The sequence below is a fragment of the Miscanthus floridulus genome, chromosome 14, assembly GCF_019320115.1.
Source record: "Miscanthus floridulus cultivar M001 chromosome 14, ASM1932011v1, whole genome shotgun sequence".
NCBI lineage: Eukaryota > Viridiplantae > Streptophyta > Magnoliopsida > Poales > Poaceae > Miscanthus > Miscanthus floridulus.
In genome coordinates, this window is record NC_089593.1 from 69,487,088 (window position 1) to 69,505,419 (window position 18,332).

Genomic DNA, 18,332 nt, shown 5'->3' on the forward strand with positions numbered 1-18,332 from the left:
GCATGGATGGAGTCTGTTCGTCTCCTCGTGCTAGTGGTCTAGGAGGGTTGGCGTGTGCATCACATGGACGTCAAGTCCGCCTTCCTCAATGGTGACCTGAAGGAGGAGGTCTACGCCCACCAGCTACCGAGATTCGTCATCCCCGGCAAGGAGAACAAGGTTCTCCGCCTACGCAAGGCCCACTACGGCTTGCAGAAGGCGCCACAAGCCTAAATGCCATGCTAGATTCCACTCTCAAGCAAATGGGGTTTCAGCAGAGTCCTCACAAGGTTGCTGTCTACCGGCGGGGCAAGGGCGGCAATGCCCTGTTGGTAGGCGTCTACGTCGACGACTTGGTGATCACCAGCACCAAGGAGGCCGAGGTGGAGGCATTCAAGGAGGAGATAAAGGCCACCTTTCAGATTAGCGACTAGGGCCTTCTCTCCTTCTACCGGGGGATCGAGGTCCACTAGGACAGCTCCAGCATCTGACTTCACTAGACCGCCTACGCCAAGCGCATCGTCGAGTTGGGCAGGCTCACTGGCTGCAAACCTGCCTACACTCCCATGGAGGAAAAGCTGAAGCTGAGCCGCGATAGCATGGCCAAGGAGGTCGACGCCACGCAGTACCGGTGCATTGTGGGCAGCCTTCACTACCTCGTCCACACGCGGCTAAACCTTGCATTCGCTGTTGGCTACGTCAGTCGGTTCATGCAGCGACCTACAACGGAGCATTAGCAGACTATCAAGAGGATCCTCCGCTACGTCGAGGGCACCACCGACTACGGCTTACACTACTCAAGGTGTCCCGGTGCGGAGCACTTCATTGGGTACAGCGACAGCGACCTCGTCGGCGACATCGACACAAGCAAGAGTACCAGCGGGACGCTATTCTTCCTCGACAAGTGTTTGATTAGCTGGTAGTCGGTAAAGCAGCAAGTGGTGGCTCTGTCCAGTTGCGAGGCGGAGTACATCGCTACCACAACCGTTTCGACTCAAGCTCTCTAGTTGGCTCGGTTGCTGGGCGATCTCCTGGGCAGAGACACAGAAGCAGTGGAGCTCAGGGTGAACAACAAGTCCGCTTTGGCCTTGGCGAAGAACACCGTCTTCCATGAGCACAGCAAGCATATCCGAGTCAAGTACCACTTCATTAGGAGTTGTTTGGGTGATGGGAGCATCAAGGCTGACTACATCAACACCCAGGATCAGCTCGCCGATCTTCTCACCAAGTCTCTTGGGCGGGTCAAGTTCCAAGAGCTTCGCTCTAGGATTGTGATGGTTCAAATTCCCCGAAAGGCGCCACACAAGACTTAGGGAGAAAATGGCAGCTATAAGTCTTGTCCTTATCTACCTAGGATACTTATCTAGAGTAGTTGGTGACTGTGTCCGTCTTTATCTTTATCCTTAACATCTACTTTAACATTTCTAGAATATGTTGTAGCTTTCTTAAGTTGTAAGCACGTTACCCTATATGTATCCCTAATCTGTCATAGTTGTGGCAAGACTAATAAAATAGAAATTCCAGCTCTAAACCTGTGATTTAGTCCAACACAGGCGGGAGGTAGTCGATTTTGGCGAACCGATGAACAGCGATACATGCCGGTATAAACAGTCACCATTTCAGAGTCCATGTTACAGCAAACAAGAAAATATCATGCGTATGATGATATCTAGCTTTTTCCTTTCCAAGTTTAGCTGGTGTAGAACTAGAAGCTGCGTGTGTTTACAAGACATTGGGCAGCTATACGACTCTGCTGATGCATCTGGACATCTCTGGGTTACCTCAAAAATCCAAGAGCAGTTGTGGCAACACACGCTCTAGGTAGGTGGGCTCGACGACAGTACCATCCTCTGCTTCAGCAATAAAAGCATAGCGTTGAATAGTCTCTGCAAGAGAAATTTGAGTTAAAGTACAAAAATGCATATGATTCCCCAGCATAATTAGAGCCTGCAGTGATGCATCAATTTTCAGAGGTGCAGACCTGTAACAAATATGCGTAGAAGTTCGCAGCTGACCTTAAGAGCACTTGCATTGGCTGTCAGGTGAACATATCATGTCAGCATATCATGAACAATGCACTCAAGAGAAGTTACTTTGAACCCTATATTGTCCACATTAAACCAAAGGGTGATAACAACTGAGTCACATACATCTTTCGAACTCTTCTATTACCAAATTCTTCATCTCTTATAGTTACAGAAACAGAAAACCAGTCCCCATTTTTTGTTAAAGAACCATTTGTTCACCAAGTTTCATCTTACTGATATTCTTACCCGAGTCACCAGCAGAATTAAGCCACTTAGACATAAAAAACACAGAAATACCAAAGTTAAAAGCAGGTTTTAACATACTATCTGGGAACCTTACACCATCTAGTTCCAATTTGACAAAAGAACAGAAGATCTTTTTTATAAAAAAAAAAACACTACTCATGATGTTCTTGGATGGGGTGGAGAAGCAGCTCGAGCGCCTGAGCTGCATTAGATGGAACACAAGGGTGAGATAGAAACAAGATAGCTCAATCTATCCAAGCCAACAAACGATGTGCTTGTGAGCTTGTCTGACAAACCAAATAAATCATGCTTGTCTCCTAAATCCAGATGGCGGCCCTGTACTTTTATATCCATCTAGATTTAGGCTCTGTTGATTGAGAAAGCTAAATGTTAGCTGCTAGGTGGGAGAAAACCAGCTAAGGTCCTTTTTGAATCCTAAAGATAGTCGTTAGCTGATAATAATTAGCTTATTTGGATCTAAGCAGTTCTAGCTACCAATTTAGCTAATTGTTATAGTTGAACACCTAACTAACAACTATTTCACTGCTAGTTGGACCAAATTAGCTAATAGTAGTTAATATTAGCTATGAACTATTAGCTAGCTAACTATTAGCACCAAATGGATCCAAACAGAACCTAAGTTGGAATGAGGGAGTAGTATTTAATTAAATAGCAGCGGCTAATATTTTTTTTATTAGCTAAATAGTTCTTCTTGAGATATTAGTTGACCTATTAGCTGAGGTATTTGGATCGACAGGCCCCGGCAAAGAATGTTTCGAGGCACTTCATCTGAATTCTGTATCTAAGCTATAACTCAGAATGCTGCCACAGTGCCACTTATGGAATCAAAAAATGGCTGGCCTGGTCTTCTTGTCCAAAAACGAATCATGCTTGCCTCCTGAATCCAGATGGCGATCCTGCACTTATATCCATCTAGATTTAGGCTCTATTTGGATTCAAAAAGCTAAATATTAGCTGTTAGTTGGGAGAAAACCAGCTAATTTGGAATGGAGGGAGTAGTATTTAATTAAATAATGACGGCTAATAATTTCTTATTAGCTAAATAGTTCATCTTGAGCTACTAGTTGAACTATTATTAGCTAAGATGTTTGATTGAATAGAGCTAATTTCAGCTAACTATTTGGATCCAAAGAGCTAATAGTTAGTTGCTATTAATTAGTTGCTTAGATCCAAGCATTTAGCTAACTGTTAGTTGTATACCCAACTAACTAATAGCAGCTAATACTCCTCCGTCCCAGTATATATATAAGGCGTAACAACCACCTTTGGTTCAAAGACTAAGGAACATATTTAATTATCTCTATCAACACTAGTACTACTGTTTCGTTGTATGTGCATCTAGAGAGAGTACACCTTATATCATGGGACACGAATAAAAAATGGTTACGCCTTATATATTAGGATGGAGAGAGTATTAGTTGTGAATTATTAGCTAACTAACTAATTAGTAGCTAATAGATCCAAATGGAACCTTAATTTGACCCAACATAGGTCCTATTTGGATCCAAGCAACTAAGGCCCCGTTCGCTTGGCTGAATTTGACTGAAAAAACAAGTCAAAGCACTGTTCCAGTTGAATTATTGTGAGAGAAAAATACTATTCCGACTGAAAAAAGAAGCCGAACAAGCCGGATTTTAAGACAAGCGAACGGGGCCTAATAGCTAGTTAGCTGTAATAATTAGCTTAGCTAATTGTTAGTGAATACCTAACTAATAACTATATTACTAGTTGGACCAAACCAGCTAACTAATATTAGTTATGACCTATTAGCAATTAGCAGTTAACTTTTATCACTTCTTGCAAGATATAGATAGTTATCTTTATATATACACACACACACACATGTTATTCTACACCATACTGTGATACTGAACAAAATTCAATACTATTCAGTAGTCGCATTTCAGTATTTTCACGGTTTGTGTGTAGTGCTGACTGATACTGAATATGGTTCAGTACTACTCAGTATTTTTTAGGTCAGTTTTGACTTGCCGTGTAGAATCACCTGGTGTAGAATAATATTCCAAGTCAAAACCGACCTTAGAAAAATACTGGTTAGTATTGAACCGCGTTCAGTATAGTACTACACCCAGGAGCGCTAAATACTGAACAGTACTGAAACACGACTATTGAACAATACTGAACTCTGTTCTGTTCAGAATAGCAGTTTGGTCCTAGGGTATAGAATAGCAGTATAGTACTACACCTCCATTTACGATAATTTTATATACTAATTTACGATAATGTCAATACATATTTACGATAGTCAGGTTACTATAACACATGGGGATAGCTAGCTACAAAATAACTTATTCTGTAGCCACTTTGAGTTATGCTAATTAATATGTTAATTTACGAGATTATAGTAATGTTGAGACTTGCGGTCTCAGACAGTGTGGGGGATGTAGAGGCCTCCGCCCGCTAAGCGCTGCCCTCAGGCGGAGGCTCGGGAAACAGGCACGACAAGTGGGTGAAGGGAAATGGCACGTAAAATTAGGGTTTCATTAATACATTCACCAACCTCTCATACTGTTACAAGTGTACCCTATTTATAGGGCTCAACTACCACTTTTACAGAGTTTACAATAGTACCCTTCAACTGCTACAGTACATTCTCGAAATATTCCACTACTCGCCTTTCCTCTCGGGGGCAATCTTGTGATGCCGCCATCAGGTACTAGGCCTGCGCGATCAGCCGGCCCATCAGGCCCCAGGATTCGGCGATGGGCCTTTGGACCTCCGCCGTCGGTCTCCGCCCCATCAGGCCTCAGGATTCGGCGAAGGTCCTTTAGGCCTCCGCCGACGGTCTCCGCCCCTGGGACGTCGAGGTCGCAGACCCCTGACGCCTAGTACTGCCGTCCTCCTGCTTGGGTCTCTACCCCTACGAGCAGAGGCCGAACCGGCGCGCCCGCGCCATCCACGAGCGCCTTCCTCTGGTTACCTACACACACACGTAGGTAACGTTGGCACTTGATTAGCCTTGCAGCGGGGCGGCCTCCGCCCCACCTCACTGGAGACGCCTACGAATAAACCAGGCGAAGGCTGCGCCAGGGCCACCGGCAGCATCCTGCAAACAGTATGAGAAACCGTCATCTATCTGGGTCTGGAGGCGTGGTAGCTAGGCCTTTGCTTGGGTAGTTGGTTAGAGACGTCTTTGCGAACTACTGGCCGCATAGGTCTCCGCCACTCTCGGAAGCCGTGTTACAACAGTTCCCCCTTTTGAGACCACGGTTCGCCCGAGCGTGTCGTGAGCTCAAAACGCCCTAAGCAAGGACGTCCGCGGGGGCGGAGACTGCGCGTAGTCACGTCTTCGACCGATCCCCGCAGTTTCCCCCCTGGCCTGCTCTGGCGTGGCCGCTGGTCTTGTCATAGTAGCCGTTAGGCCGCAAAACTAGCCGTTGTCCTACGCTGTGGCCGTTTACGCCGTATTGCTTTCCGTTGTATACCTTGCAACTTCTCCGGAGATGACCGTTGGGTGGCAGGCGAATTCTCTGGAGATGACTGTTGTATGGCGGGAGTCGAACCACCCGCCCGTAGCCTATATAAGGGCGGGGTCGGTGGCGGGGTCCCCCCCCCCGCACTGCTCATTCGCTTTCCTTGCCTCTAAGAAATCGCTCTCTGCTCTCTTCGCTTTCGCCTGAGCTGCCTTCGCGCGTTCCATCTTCCCGCTTGCGTCTTTCGCCTAGGCTGCCGTCGCAGTGGCTTTCTTTTCCGCCTCCGCCCATACTCGTCGGCCCGCCTTCTTCGGACCCTATCGCCACCTTCTCGGCGTTAGGGGCGTCGGCTGGAGTGCCCGCTTTGAGGAGTGCATGCTTGCCTCCGCCTCCGCGTTGGAATTTGAAAAGCTAGTGGAGGAGGATTTGGGGAGTGTCTTCGCGTCCGTTGGAGACCTGATCGCTGCGGATTCTAGAGACATGGCGATAAAGTCATGGGATTTCGGCCCCTCCTCCATTACTGAAGAGGCGGCCGCAGAGATGCTGAAGGAATCATATTTTCCTTCTTCGAGGGTTAAAATCCCTCCACCTGGCCAGACCGTTCCGGAGCCGGAGGAGGGATATGCGGTGGTGTTTTGGGACTTTTTCACCTGTGGCCTCCGCCTTCCTTACGTCCCCTTCCTCCGCCGGGTGTTGGAGACATTATCGTCTAGGTTCACCATCTGACCCCTATGGCCTTCCTTACGCTCAACAAATTTTGTTGGGCATGTGTTTCTTATGGTGCCGAGCCAGATGTGGACACCTTCTGCGCGTACTACGAGCTGCAGAAGCAGCCGAAGAAGAAGGAGGTGCGGGAGGGCAAGGAGGTGGAGGTGACCTACCAGTATGGTAGTTGCACCTTTATGTCAAAGAGGAACCAAGGCGTAGACCGCCTGGAGATTTCTTTTTGCCAGAAGGGCAAGTGGGACCGCGGCTGGCTTGAGCAGTGGTTCTACGTGAAGACCTACGGGGTCCGCGGCACTACCGAGGATGGTGCGGAGGTCTCAGAGTATCCATTGACTTCAAGAATGGAGGAGATGGCGCTGCATATGCACGTGGATCCACCGGAGGAGATGTCTCCAGCGAGGAAGGCTTGCGACTGGGCTTTTGCGGTGGCGTGTCGCTACTCCAGGGGCCGTGACCTAGTGGAGGAGATTATGGCCTCCAACTATTGGCCCCTGGGTAGGGACAACCCAGCCTTTCAGCTAGAAAAGGTGAAGGTTCCCGTTTTTGGGCCGGAGGCCGGGATTCCTTTCCCCCGCTTTGGTCAATCTTTAGGGGAGGGGGTGACAGAGGACAGCTTCGTTGCCGACATTGAGGAGGCCACTGTCGGGTTGGTTGGCAAAATTTCCGAGCATGAGTACACGTCTCGGAGAGCTGTGGCAGGCACCATGCCACGGCTCAATCGAGTTTTTGAGGAGCTCGGGATCGTCTACCGGGAGCGCGAGGTTCCCACCGAGGTCCTGGCTTTGATTGACAAGAAGAAGAAGGCCTTCGCGAAGAATGTTACGGCAGAGGCCGAGTCCAAGAAGAGGAAGGGCGTCGCTGTTGCTCAGGCGCCTGTGAAAAAGAAAAGGAAGACCGGTGCTCTGGTGATCACGGCGGCTGCGTCTTCGACCGGTAGTGCTGGCGTTGCCTCCGCCGGTAGTGAAGACGTTCAGAGCTCCTCTGTCCCGTCAGTGGACGTGCGGGTCGCGAGCGGCGGGGATTGCGGCTCTCCTAGATCCCCGGTGCGCCCTATGAGCGGCGCTGTGAGCGGTGCGGAGCGTCCGAGGGCCAGCGCTGCTCCGGCGCGCTCCTTGCATGGTGCTGCAATTGTCTCCGAACAGCCGGAGGCTAGCGCCGCCGACCCTATGCCCGACATTTTTGGCGGGCTGTATTCAAGTTCTGAAGAGGGCGCAGAGGTCGCCTTGCAGCATGCTCCCTCATCTCCAGTCGTTGTTGCGCCTTCCCCCACGCCAGCGGCCGACGTCGGGCAGCCGGAGAACGTGCTTGCCGAGTAGGCCCCAGTGGCTCTGTCTTTTTTGAGCCCTCCGCCCGCCAGGCCGCTGGCTGAGGAGAGCCGGCCCTTTGGGCCTTCGCCGCATGATATGGCGGAGACTTCTACCCAGGGGGCTCGGCAGGCGGCCTAGCCTGGGCTTTTTATGAGTAAGTTTGTTTGGAGCACATTTTTGTGTTTACTATCTTCGCCCGGTTTATTTGTTTATGTATTCTACCAAGTGCTAATACTGTGTACTTGTTGCTTTGTAGGTGATGTCATGGCTGGACTCCTCACCCCGGAGGAGCAAGTGGTCGCTACTAGCGTCAGGTTTGGTCCAAGGCATCCGAGGCCGATGGCGCCGGGTCCGAGTGAGTATAGAGTGTTTTTATCTTACTCGTCTTTTGGCCTGTTGTTATTGTCTATTTCTAATCGGCCCTCTGACCTGAGTTGTTGTTGTTGTTGTTTTCTTTTTTTGCTACGTAGGCTCCTCCGACACTTCTATCTCAGGTTGGGAAGAGTGCTATCTTGGGGTTCTTGGAGACGTCGGAGGTGGTCTCTGGCAGTTGGTGTATGTATTCTGAGATTTGCTTTTCTCACCTTATGGTCTTGTGTTTGTTTGTTCTTCTTTGAATAGATCGCTTCAAACAGCGTCTGAGGGACATGAATTTCTTCCAACTTCTCCATGTTCATCTAGAACACCAGAGCTTGGTGCGTCTTCGGTGGTTTGCCTTTTTTGGTGTATGTTCGCCTTTAGACTTGTTTTTGTTTCTATTGCTGATCGCCTTGGTCTTCTTCTTTCTAATCGCAGGGGTATCACACGGCCGTTGTTATGGAAGAGCGCTGCACTCACGAGGTCTCCGACCGAGATACTGTGATTGAAGCGCTCAAGGCAGAGAACGAGCGCTTGGAAGGTGAAAAAGGGGGGTTTTCCAACTCCCTTGCAGCTCTCCGCCTTTCTCTGGCGGAGAAGGAACAAGAAAAGGAGGCTTTGAGGGCCGATCTCGCCAAGGCCCGGGATGCGGAAGCTTTGTCCGCCGAGCAGGCCCGTAGGGCGAACGAGTTGGCCGAGGGTCTTCGGCGAGAGATGGCCTCTGAGAAGGAATCCGCAGCTGCGGTGGGGGAGCAGCTGTCTTTGACGACGAGGTGTTTGGACTCGGTCAAGGGGGTCCTTGCTTCAACCGTTGGCCATTACTGGGCCATCGTCGCCGAGTTCAGAGGCGAAACCTCTGCTCCTCCGGAGGAAGATAGCGTCTACGCCCTCGCCTCCTGGCTTTAGCGTTACCTTGCGAAGCTCCCCGGTCTGATCAATGGCTGTACGAACTATGGGGCGCTGGCGGGAGTAGCGAATTACGCCAAGCTTTTGGTGCGCAGCGGGTGTATGCATACCAAAAGTATTCCAAAAGGAGCGCTGCCTGGTCCGAAGGAGCTTGGTGAGACTTCTCTTGGTTTGCAAAAAACCTTGAGAAATTTCATTGGGTACTTTTGGGCTCCATTTGGGAGACCTGCTGCCCGAAAACTGGCGGAGGAAAAGAGGGCGAAGGTATTTCTAATCTTTGTAGCTGCTATTTTTGTCTCCTTGCTTTTTGCGAAGCTACGAAGGCTTTCATTTCCTGTGCCCTTTATATTTTAGCCTGTGCTACAAGATGCGCAGAAGAGTCTTGTGGGTAGGCCTCCATCAGTTCCGCGCTCGGCGACCGCGGGCGGTGCCTTCGCCACCGCTGGCGCTCCGGTGGGCGCTACAATTGGCGGTGGTGATGGTCGGAGGCCACAGGCGCCGTCCCTGCCCACAGTTGATGCGGGCTCCGTTCCAAGGACTTCTGCTACGGCCGGGATGCCGGAGGTCTGGGCTCTTTGTAGGAATTAGCTGTTTTGACTTGTATATTGTAGTCCTGTTGAGCTCTTTTAAATAAAGTTTCTTTTGTTCTGAATGATTTTGTGGAAAATTTTAAACTTGCGCAGGTTCCAAATGGGGAGCCTGCGCAAGATGTCATGCCTTTGACTCTCTACAACGACGGTATTTATGTGAGTGGAGAGCTTTGGGAGTATTGGTGTTCGGCCTTTCCCCGCAACGTTGCGCGCGACGTGTTTGAGTCAGTTAAGTTTGACATAGACGACGAGCGCGTTGGGTTTACTCGCGCGCTTGCTTGGCACGGACCTCCGCCACAATAGTTTGGATTTTATTGTAAGTTTGTGTCCTGTAAGAATGCTACTTGATGTTTTATGGAATACAAAATAGGTTCACTTTCTTGATTGTTTGTGCGGGGGCTTATGTCTGTTGTGCTAGTTTACATATCTCGTCTAGTCCCGAGCTTGCACACCGTGGGCCTTTGCTTGGGCGAACATGCGCGATACAAAGGTGGTGGCCAGGACCTCTGCCCCATGTTCTCTCCTTCTCTGTGCTTGCTTGATGGCCGGGGTAGAAGTGTTGGCAGTTTTTTGGCCGGTGGAGGCGTACTTGAAGTCCGCCTGGTGAGGCTTGCTGAATCGGTGTGTGATCCGATAGGAGGTTTGGCGCGGCTTGTGCAGACGGCGGAGACTTTTGGTATTTCTTTAGCTGGGTGAGCGTGTCGTGAGCTCAAAACGCCCTAAGCAAGGACGTCCGCGGGGGCGGAGACTGCGCGTAGTCACGTCTCTGACCGATCCCCGCAGTTTCCCCCCTGGCCCGCTCTGGCGTGGCCACTGGTCTTGTCATAGTAGCCGTTAGGCCGCAAAACTAGCCGTTGTCCTACGCTGTGGCTGTTTACGCCGTATTGCTTTCCGTTGTATACCTTGCAACTTCTCCGGAGATGACTGTTGGGCGGCAGGCGAATTCTCCGGAGATGACCGTTGTATGGCGGGGTGGGCACCAATGTTGAGACTTGCGGTCTCAGACAGTGTGGAGGATGTAGAGGCCTCCGCCCGCTAAGCGCTACCCTCAGGCGGAGGCTTGGGAAACAGGCACGACAAGTGGGTGTGAAGGGAAATGGCACGTAAAACTAGAGTTTCATTAATACATTCACCAACCTCTCGTACTATTACAAGTGTACCCTATTTATAGGGCTCAACTACCACTTTTACAGAGTTTACAATAGTACCCTTCAACTGCTACAGTACATTCTCGGAATATTCCACTACTCGCCTTTCCTCTCGGGGGCAATCTTGTGATGCCACCATCAGGTACTGGGCCTGCGCGATCAGCCGGCCCATCAGGCCTCAGGATTCGGCGATGGGCCTTTGGACCTCCGCCGTTGGTCTCCGCCCCATCAGGCCTCAGGATTCGGCGAAGGTCCTTTAGGTCTCCGTCGACGGTCTCCGCCCCTGGGACGCCGAGGCCGCAGACCCCTGACGCCCATTACTGTCGTTCTCCTGCTTGGGTCTCTGCCCCTACGAGCGGAGGCCGAACCGGCGCGCCCGCGCCATCCACGAGCGCCTTTCTCTAGTTACCTGCACACACACGTAGGTAACGTTGGCACTTGATTAGCCTTGCAGCGGGGTGGCCTCCGCCCCCTCCTCGCCGGAGACGCCTACGAATAAACCGGGCGGAGGCTGCGCCAGGGCCACCGGCAGCGTCCTGCAAGCAGTCTGAGAAACCGTCATCTTTCTGGGTCTAGAGGCGTGGTAGCTGGGCCTTTGCTTGGGTAGTTGGTCGGAGACGTCTTTGCGAACTGTTGGCCGCGTAGGTCTCCGCCACTCTCGGAAGTCGTGTTACAATAAGTAACTCCTTACTAAGTGGTTTACTATAACGTTATGGTAAATATCCCCATGTGTTATAGTAACACAACTATCGTAAATATGTATTGACATTATCGTAAATTAGTATATAAAATTATCGTAAATAAAGGTGGCTACAGAATAACTTATTTTGTAGCTGGCTACCGAATATACTCTCCCTATATATATATATATATATATATATATATATATATATATGACCCTTGCTGCAAGCATTCGGTAGTCAAACATATATACATACATTAATCTCTGATCTGGAGAACCTCCTTATATGGTGAAAATTACAATGGAGGGAAGCAAGGCGGTCCTGTTCTTAATGCTGATCCTAGGATGTTTCATGATTCCTACACACTGTAAGTACACATGTGCATTCCAATAAAATTACTTATATTTCTTCCTCTATTTTAAATTATAAGATGTTTTAGCTTTTCTAAATATATTATTTTCACTGTACATCTAGACATGAAGGGAGTAGTTTTCAGTAAATATATAAATTGTTCCCATAGTGTCCTGTTCGAGAAACAGAGAAACAACCTTAAAGTACTGTAAAGTTAGGTTTACTTTACCTAATTTTTGAAGTGAATGCCTTTATGTGCATGCAGCTCGGAATGTTGTTGATTTGTGCCCATGCGAGAAACAGACCTGCAAAACGGGAGCAGTATCTGAAGCTGTTTGCTACTGCTGTTCACAAGACAAATGTTATGCGACGAGCGAGGATGGCGAGAGAGCTTGGCCAACTTGCCGCAAAACTTTGCATGCGCCCTAAATCTAAGAGACCGTGAAAATCCTGTCATTTATCATAAGGAAATAAAAAGAAGAGGTGGCGTTTATTGACATATGATATAAATAAATATGGGATCTCCTTTCTAGTCCCCTAGGTTGCTTCTTTAGTCCTACCTTTAGCTTTTTCCACAGCCTAAGCTGTCCCCTTTGTATTTGTTTTTGTACTTTCAAATCCTTTTTAATATATTCTCAGTAGGGGCCAAAAAAATATGGGATATATCTGTTCATTCACGCTTGGATCAGTGCTGCGCTGTCGACAAAAACTAGCATGACTTTAATTTTTTATATATATAAGAAGAAAACTACAAGTGACTGTTGGCGCTTCGTGGTTCGGACAAGTTTAGAATAACGACGACAATAACCATTACTATTACTAACAAATATACCCATATGGGCATATAATTTGTTGTGTGGTGTTTGTACCTAAAATTTGCTAGCTATTTTTGTTAGCTTTAATTAGGTTTAGCCCAACTTTAAATCAAATATATTTAAGGATTAATCTCATACGGGAAATTGACAGTTAAGTAGGTAGCTATTATGTGCATCTTTTGTAAGTTTCAGAAAGATGGATGGTGAGCCACATGTTCGTATACACGCCACAAAATGTACATGCTCAGGTAACCAAGCCACGACATGAGTGGGGTGACACCAATGAAGGCTTTGCAGCTCTAAACTTAGAGTAAGAGCCAGGGCTCAGGTGCCAAGCCATGACACAAGCGATGTGATGCCAAGCTTAAAGCAATAAAGGTGAGCGCAAGGGCTCACCTACCATGACACTAGTGGTGTAACACTGATGAAGGTTTTGCAGCTCCAAACTTTAAAACAATATAAGAGTGAGAGCGAGATGATGATCCAAAAGGTGAGAGCGCAGGAAGACGAACCCAAAGGACAAAAGAGGAGCACAAAGAACGAATGATCCAAAGGGCGAGAGCACAAGAACACGAATCCAAAGGACAAAAGAGGAGTGCAAAGGACAGACTAGGGAGAAAGTTAGAGACGGTTCGCTTGAACTACTTTAGTAGTACTTTCAGCGAACAAACATTTTATTTTTCTCTCATAATAAATCAACATAAGTATCAGCATAAGCCAAATTTCAGTGAAACGAATATATATTGTTTATTATTATTACTAGTACTACTATTATATTTAGTTTAAGTAGATTTTAATATATCAATATATTTATGACGACTGTTGTGTTTTAGGTTGTGTCAAACACCGTAGGAACACGATAACTACAAGTGGCCGTATGTGCTTCGTAGTTCGAACAAGTTTATAGAATTACAACAACAATGGATATATTCATAACAATGGTAACAGGTTCAGTTTCTAGGGTGTTTGGCACAGCTGTTTTACTAGCTGCTGCAGCAGCTGCTGTTATTGTCACACTGAAACACTGTACTAGCAGTGGCAGATGGCAGTAGCAGCTGCTTTTTAGCTGCAGCGACCGTGGCCTCACGCGACATCTTTGCCACCATTGCCTCTTCTTCTTTTCCTTTTCATCATTCCTTGCATCTGATTCTCGGTTTATCAAGTTGAAACGGCAAACCGACGGATCTACCCATGTTTACTCGGTTTGGACACGCGAACCAATTCAATTCGTGTTATGGTTCCATCGAGGTTTAGGTGCGGGCAGGTAGCCAATTTTGGCGAACCATGAACAGGGCTACATGCCAGTACAAACAATTATCAGTTCAGAGTCCGTGTTACAGCAAACAAGAAAAATATCATGTGTATGATGAAATCTAGCCTTTCGCTTTCCAAGTTTAGCTGATGTAGAAGCTGCGTGTGTTCACAGGCTTTGACAAATGCATTCAACCAGGTAAATGGATTTGGAGGCTCTAAGGGGTACCTCAAAAGTCCAATAGCAGTTGTGGCAACACACGCTCTAGGTGGGTGGGCTCGATGACAGTACCATCCTCCGCTTCAGCAATAAAAGCAGAGCGCTGAATAGCCTCTATAAGAGAAATCAGTTAAAATCCAGAAATGGAATTGCTTCCACAGCATAAATAGCTTGCAGTGATGCAGCATTTTTTCAGAGGTGCAAACCTGTAACAAATATGCGAAGAAGCTCGCAGCTGACTTTAAGAGCACTTGCATTGGCTGCCAGGTGAACATAACATGTCAGCATATAATGAATAACACACTCAAAGAAGTTACTTTGAACCCTATATTGTCCACTATAAATCAAAGGGTGACAACAATCGAGTCAAGTACATCTTTCGAACTCTTTCTAGTGCCAATTCTTCATCTCTTATAGAAACAGAAAACCAGTCAGCATTTTTCATTAAAGAAAACCATTTGTTCACCAAGTTTCATCGTACTGATACTCTTACCCCAGTCACCGGCAGAATTAAGCCACTTAAACATAAAAAATCAAAGAAATACCAAAGTTAAAAAGCAGGTTTTAACATACTATCTGGGACCCTTACACCATCTCGTTCCAAGCTAGACAAAAGAATAGAAGGACAAGATTATTTCAAAAAAAAAAAAAAACTAGTCAAAAAGTTCTGGGATGGGGTGGAGAAACAGCTCGAACCCCTGAGCTGCATTAGATGGAACACAGGGTGAAAGAGACAGGGAAAGGAGGTAGCTCTTTTCAAGCTTGATTTCCCAGTTCAGTCATTCCTTATATATAGCGCTGATTATAACAATCCATCCAAGCCAACAAACGATGTGCTTGTGAGCTTGTTTGACAAACCAAGTTCCAAACCTAACAAACAAACCTAGCTAAAACTTGATAACAAAGAAAATAAAATCTTCTCTGATCGCCTATGGCGTCTGGCACGGCCTTCTTGCAACCGTTGTTCAACTATGTGCCCCCAAGTAACACATGAGACATCCTACATTACCTAACAGTGCTCTGCACTTGAGGCATGTAAGTGCAGTTACACAAGTCAACTCGTGACAAACAATGTCAAATTGTCTTACCCATTTCATCCAGCTATTGTCAAATAAGATGACATTACATGTAATGTAGCAATATAGTTAACACTCAAGGTGTAGAAGGCTAGAAGCCATCTACTTGGACAGAAGACAGGTGCTAAGCTGAAATTATTTGTGTCTGCTAGGTGAAGAAGATAAGTGCTTACTGTTACAACTACTAATCAAAACAAATGGAAGACTGGTTGATCAATATGTGATCAAACCAGTTAAGTGTGTGGCTTGCCATACAGAAACCTGCTACGAATTGGATTTATGCAGACCCCTTGGTAATTTTGAAAAGAACTTTTAACCACAAAATTTGCCTGATGGGCATATGCTACTGCCTTAGCCTTACTGGCTGCCAACACTAAAATGGCTATGCACATAGGACATAAAAGTTTAAGCGCCAATTTTTCTTTATCAGCATTGACACTAACAGGGTGATTGGTTTAAGAAATGAGTCGGTCCATCATTTTTTCACTTCTCACTTTCTTGTTTGGTTTCTAGAATGGAATGAGTTGATCCATCATCATATCGTTTCTCATAAGCTAATGATTAGTGCTAGTATGAGGAATGAAGTCATTCTACTAAATTCGAGGGATTGACTTACGATGCATTAGTAACTTTCAAGCAAGCACTGCCGAATATTCCAGGACGCTGATGGGCTCCTCAATGTTCCTGAGACTAGCCCTTCATGGAAACCGAATTACTACTGCGAAACAATTTCTAAAATTTGCGTGACCCAAACATTTAAGCAAAGGAAAACGAAGATCATGTGCACAGCACATATCATCTACACACCATCGTCCATCTCTGCCAACTAATTCTAACCAAACCGACCGCATGATTTCAACCTGGGATTTCATAACAGTCCTATTTAACCACAGGGTGTACAGTAGACATCTACATCCATCAGCAGCTCAGAGGAACAAAGCTCTACAAGGTTACCCTCCAAGAAAACATCAACTTTTTTTTCTCAGTTACGCATGCACTCTGCACCCTGCTAACTCGATAACTCACCATTTCTCGGTGTCAAAAATCAAAACTTTCGGGCTCACCTAGACACGGGGAACAGTAATCCACACCATGCTCCAAGTTCTAGCTATGCTGGAAGCCGGAGTTCGAATCTATAAGAAAACTAGAAGAGCCCCGGCCCCCAGGTTTCTTCACTCGGGAAACCGCAAAAGGCCGCGGCTTTATTAGCAAACAAAACGGCAGGAAGTCAGAGGAAACGAAACGGCAGCGGTGTTCTTGGGCACGCACCAGCTTGTGGTGGGAGGAGAGGGAGCTGCGGCGGCGGCGGTGGTCGCGGCAGGGTCGGCGCCAGGGGTCGGGCGGCTCGGGGCCCGGGTCGTCCGGCGGCGCCGGCGAGGGGCGGCGCTGGAAGTAGACGAGCTTGGAGGCGATCGGCATGCAAGAAGGGGGAGGGGAGTGAGAGCTAGCCTGAGCTGAGAGGGAGGAGGAGGAGGAGGCTAGCTGTGGCGAATTGTTACAGCTCCACTCCACCTGCTTTCTTTCTTTCTTTCTGCCGATTTCTCTCCGATCTTATAGTGGCGTCAGTCAGTGAGTTCAACTTTCTTGGTGGCCTTTAGCGATGGGATTCAGGCCTTGTTCAGTTCATGGGCGAAAAATTTTTGAGCAGGGTGTTTGATACTAATAAAAAAAAGCCCAGGCGGTGCGACGACGGCTCCGACACTGGATACTAAGACTGGGCCAGAGCAGACATGGGCCCATGAATCATGAGAGAGGGAAATCAGGCGTGCACACGCACGAGCTTGAGGCGCCGCGCGGGTGGTGGGCCTGAGGGGCGTGGGTGTTGGGATGACCACGAGGAAGAGAGCCCCGCAGCTGCGAGCGGCGTGGCCACGCGGCGGGCGGGGGCTGGACAGCCGGACAGGGAACAGTAACCAAAGCCCTGAGAGAGCGCGGAATCTAGGAGCCTTATGGAGTTGTATATAAAAAAAACTAATGGCATAACTTGTCTGAAAATCGAGAGACGAATTTATTAAGCTTAATTAATTTGCGGGGTTACTGTAGCAATTATGATTAATCATGAATTAATTAGGCTTAAAAGATACGTCTCGTGGTTTTCAGATAAACTATGCAATTAGTTTTTTATCTATATTTAATGTTATATGTATGTGTCTAAATATTCAACGTGATGGGATGAAAAGTTTTTTAGGTGGCAACTAAACAGGCCTCCTTTAGGCCCCCTTTAGATCCAAAAATTTTTGGATTTTGGCTACTGTAGCACTATCGTTTGTATTTGACAATTAGTGTCAGTGTCTAATTATGGACTAATTAGGTTCAAAAGTTTCGTCTTGCGATTTCTCATTCAACTATACAATTAGTTTTTTTTTCGTCTACATTTAGTACTCCATGCATTGCCGCAAGATTCGATGAATATAAGCAGGCCCTTAGTTGTCGCTAATCTTGTTCATAGAAAGTGACGTTGTCGCTAATCTTGTTCATAGAAAGTGACAGATATTTCGTTTCGTGTGCTGCACGATCAGATGGGAAAGCGTCGAAAGCCTGGAGGGTCAGTCAGGGGAAGGCAATGCAAATCCGGGGCGTCCAGCACAGATGGAAATGGAACTGACGAGAGCAACATCAGTTAGGTTTATGTTGTCAAAAAAAAACATCAGTTAGGTTTAGGCGTGGTTTAGTTTCAAAAATTTTCACCTTAAATTGTCACATCAAATCTTACGGTACATGCATAGAGTATTAAATATAGACGAAAAAATTAATTACACAGTTTGGTTGAAAATCGCGAGACGAATGTTTTAAGACTAATTAGTCCATGATTAGCCATAAGTGCTACAGTAACTAATATGCGCTAATGATGGATTAATTAGCCTTAATAAATTCGTCTCGCAGTTTTCAGGCGAGCTATGTAATTAGTTTTTTTATTAGTATCCGAAAATCTCTTCCGACATCCTCAAAATATCCGATGTGACATCCAAAATTTTTGATTTCATAAACTAAACACAGCCTTAGATGACGGTTACTGGCGGAGTTAATGCTACCTCCTCTCTTTACGCTTTTATTTATTGCATTTGGAACTGATAATAGTACTCCCCTCCGTCCTAGAAAGAAGACTTTATACCATACAAGCTTAACTCTGATGAGATTTATAGAAAATATGTACAATATTTATATCTTTAATAAATAAATTTATTATAAAAATAT

General features: G+C 46.9%; 2 protein-coding genes across 8 annotated transcripts; one reads left to right on the forward strand and one right to left on the reverse strand.

Moving 5' to 3' along the window:
• The first annotated feature begins 545 nt into the window (after positions 1-545).
• LOC136503671 (secreted RxLR effector protein 161-like) lies at positions 546-902 on the forward strand. Its single transcript, XM_066498671.1, has 2 exons — positions 546-677; positions 720-902. The coding sequence occupies exons 1-2, from the start codon at positions 546-548 to the stop codon at positions 900-902; spliced, it is 315 nt and encodes a 104-aa protein (XP_066354768.1).
• Positions 903-1,564: 662 nt separating this feature from the next.
• On the reverse strand, positions 1,565-16,699 carry LOC136505052 (protein MHF2 homolog). Of its 7 annotated transcripts, XR_010771073.1 has the most exons (6): positions 16,407-16,699; positions 14,268-14,321; positions 14,071-14,164; positions 12,005-12,080; positions 1,961-2,014; positions 1,565-1,865 (listed from the first exon to the last, which is right to left on the reverse strand). XR_010771073.1 is itself a non-coding variant. In XM_066500132.1 (4 exons), the coding sequence occupies exons 1-3, from the start codon at positions 16,554-16,556 to the stop codon at positions 14,072-14,074; spliced, it is 297 nt and encodes a 98-aa protein (XP_066356229.1). In that variant the 5' UTR covers positions 16,557-16,699; the 3' UTR covers positions 13,505-13,884; position 14,071. The 7 variants fall into 7 exon arrangements, 3 of the variants coding, with proteins under 3 accessions (XP_066356229.1, XP_066356230.1, XP_066356231.1); XR_010771076.1 differs by lacking the exons at positions 1,565-1,865; positions 1,961-2,014; positions 12,005-12,080 and adding exons at positions 13,505-13,884; positions 16,202-16,307; XR_010771074.1 differs by lacking the exons at positions 1,565-1,865; positions 1,961-2,014; positions 12,005-12,080 and adding an exon at positions 13,505-13,884 and having other exon boundaries at positions 16,202-16,699.
• Between the last annotated feature and the right edge of the window lie 1,633 nt (positions 16,700-18,332).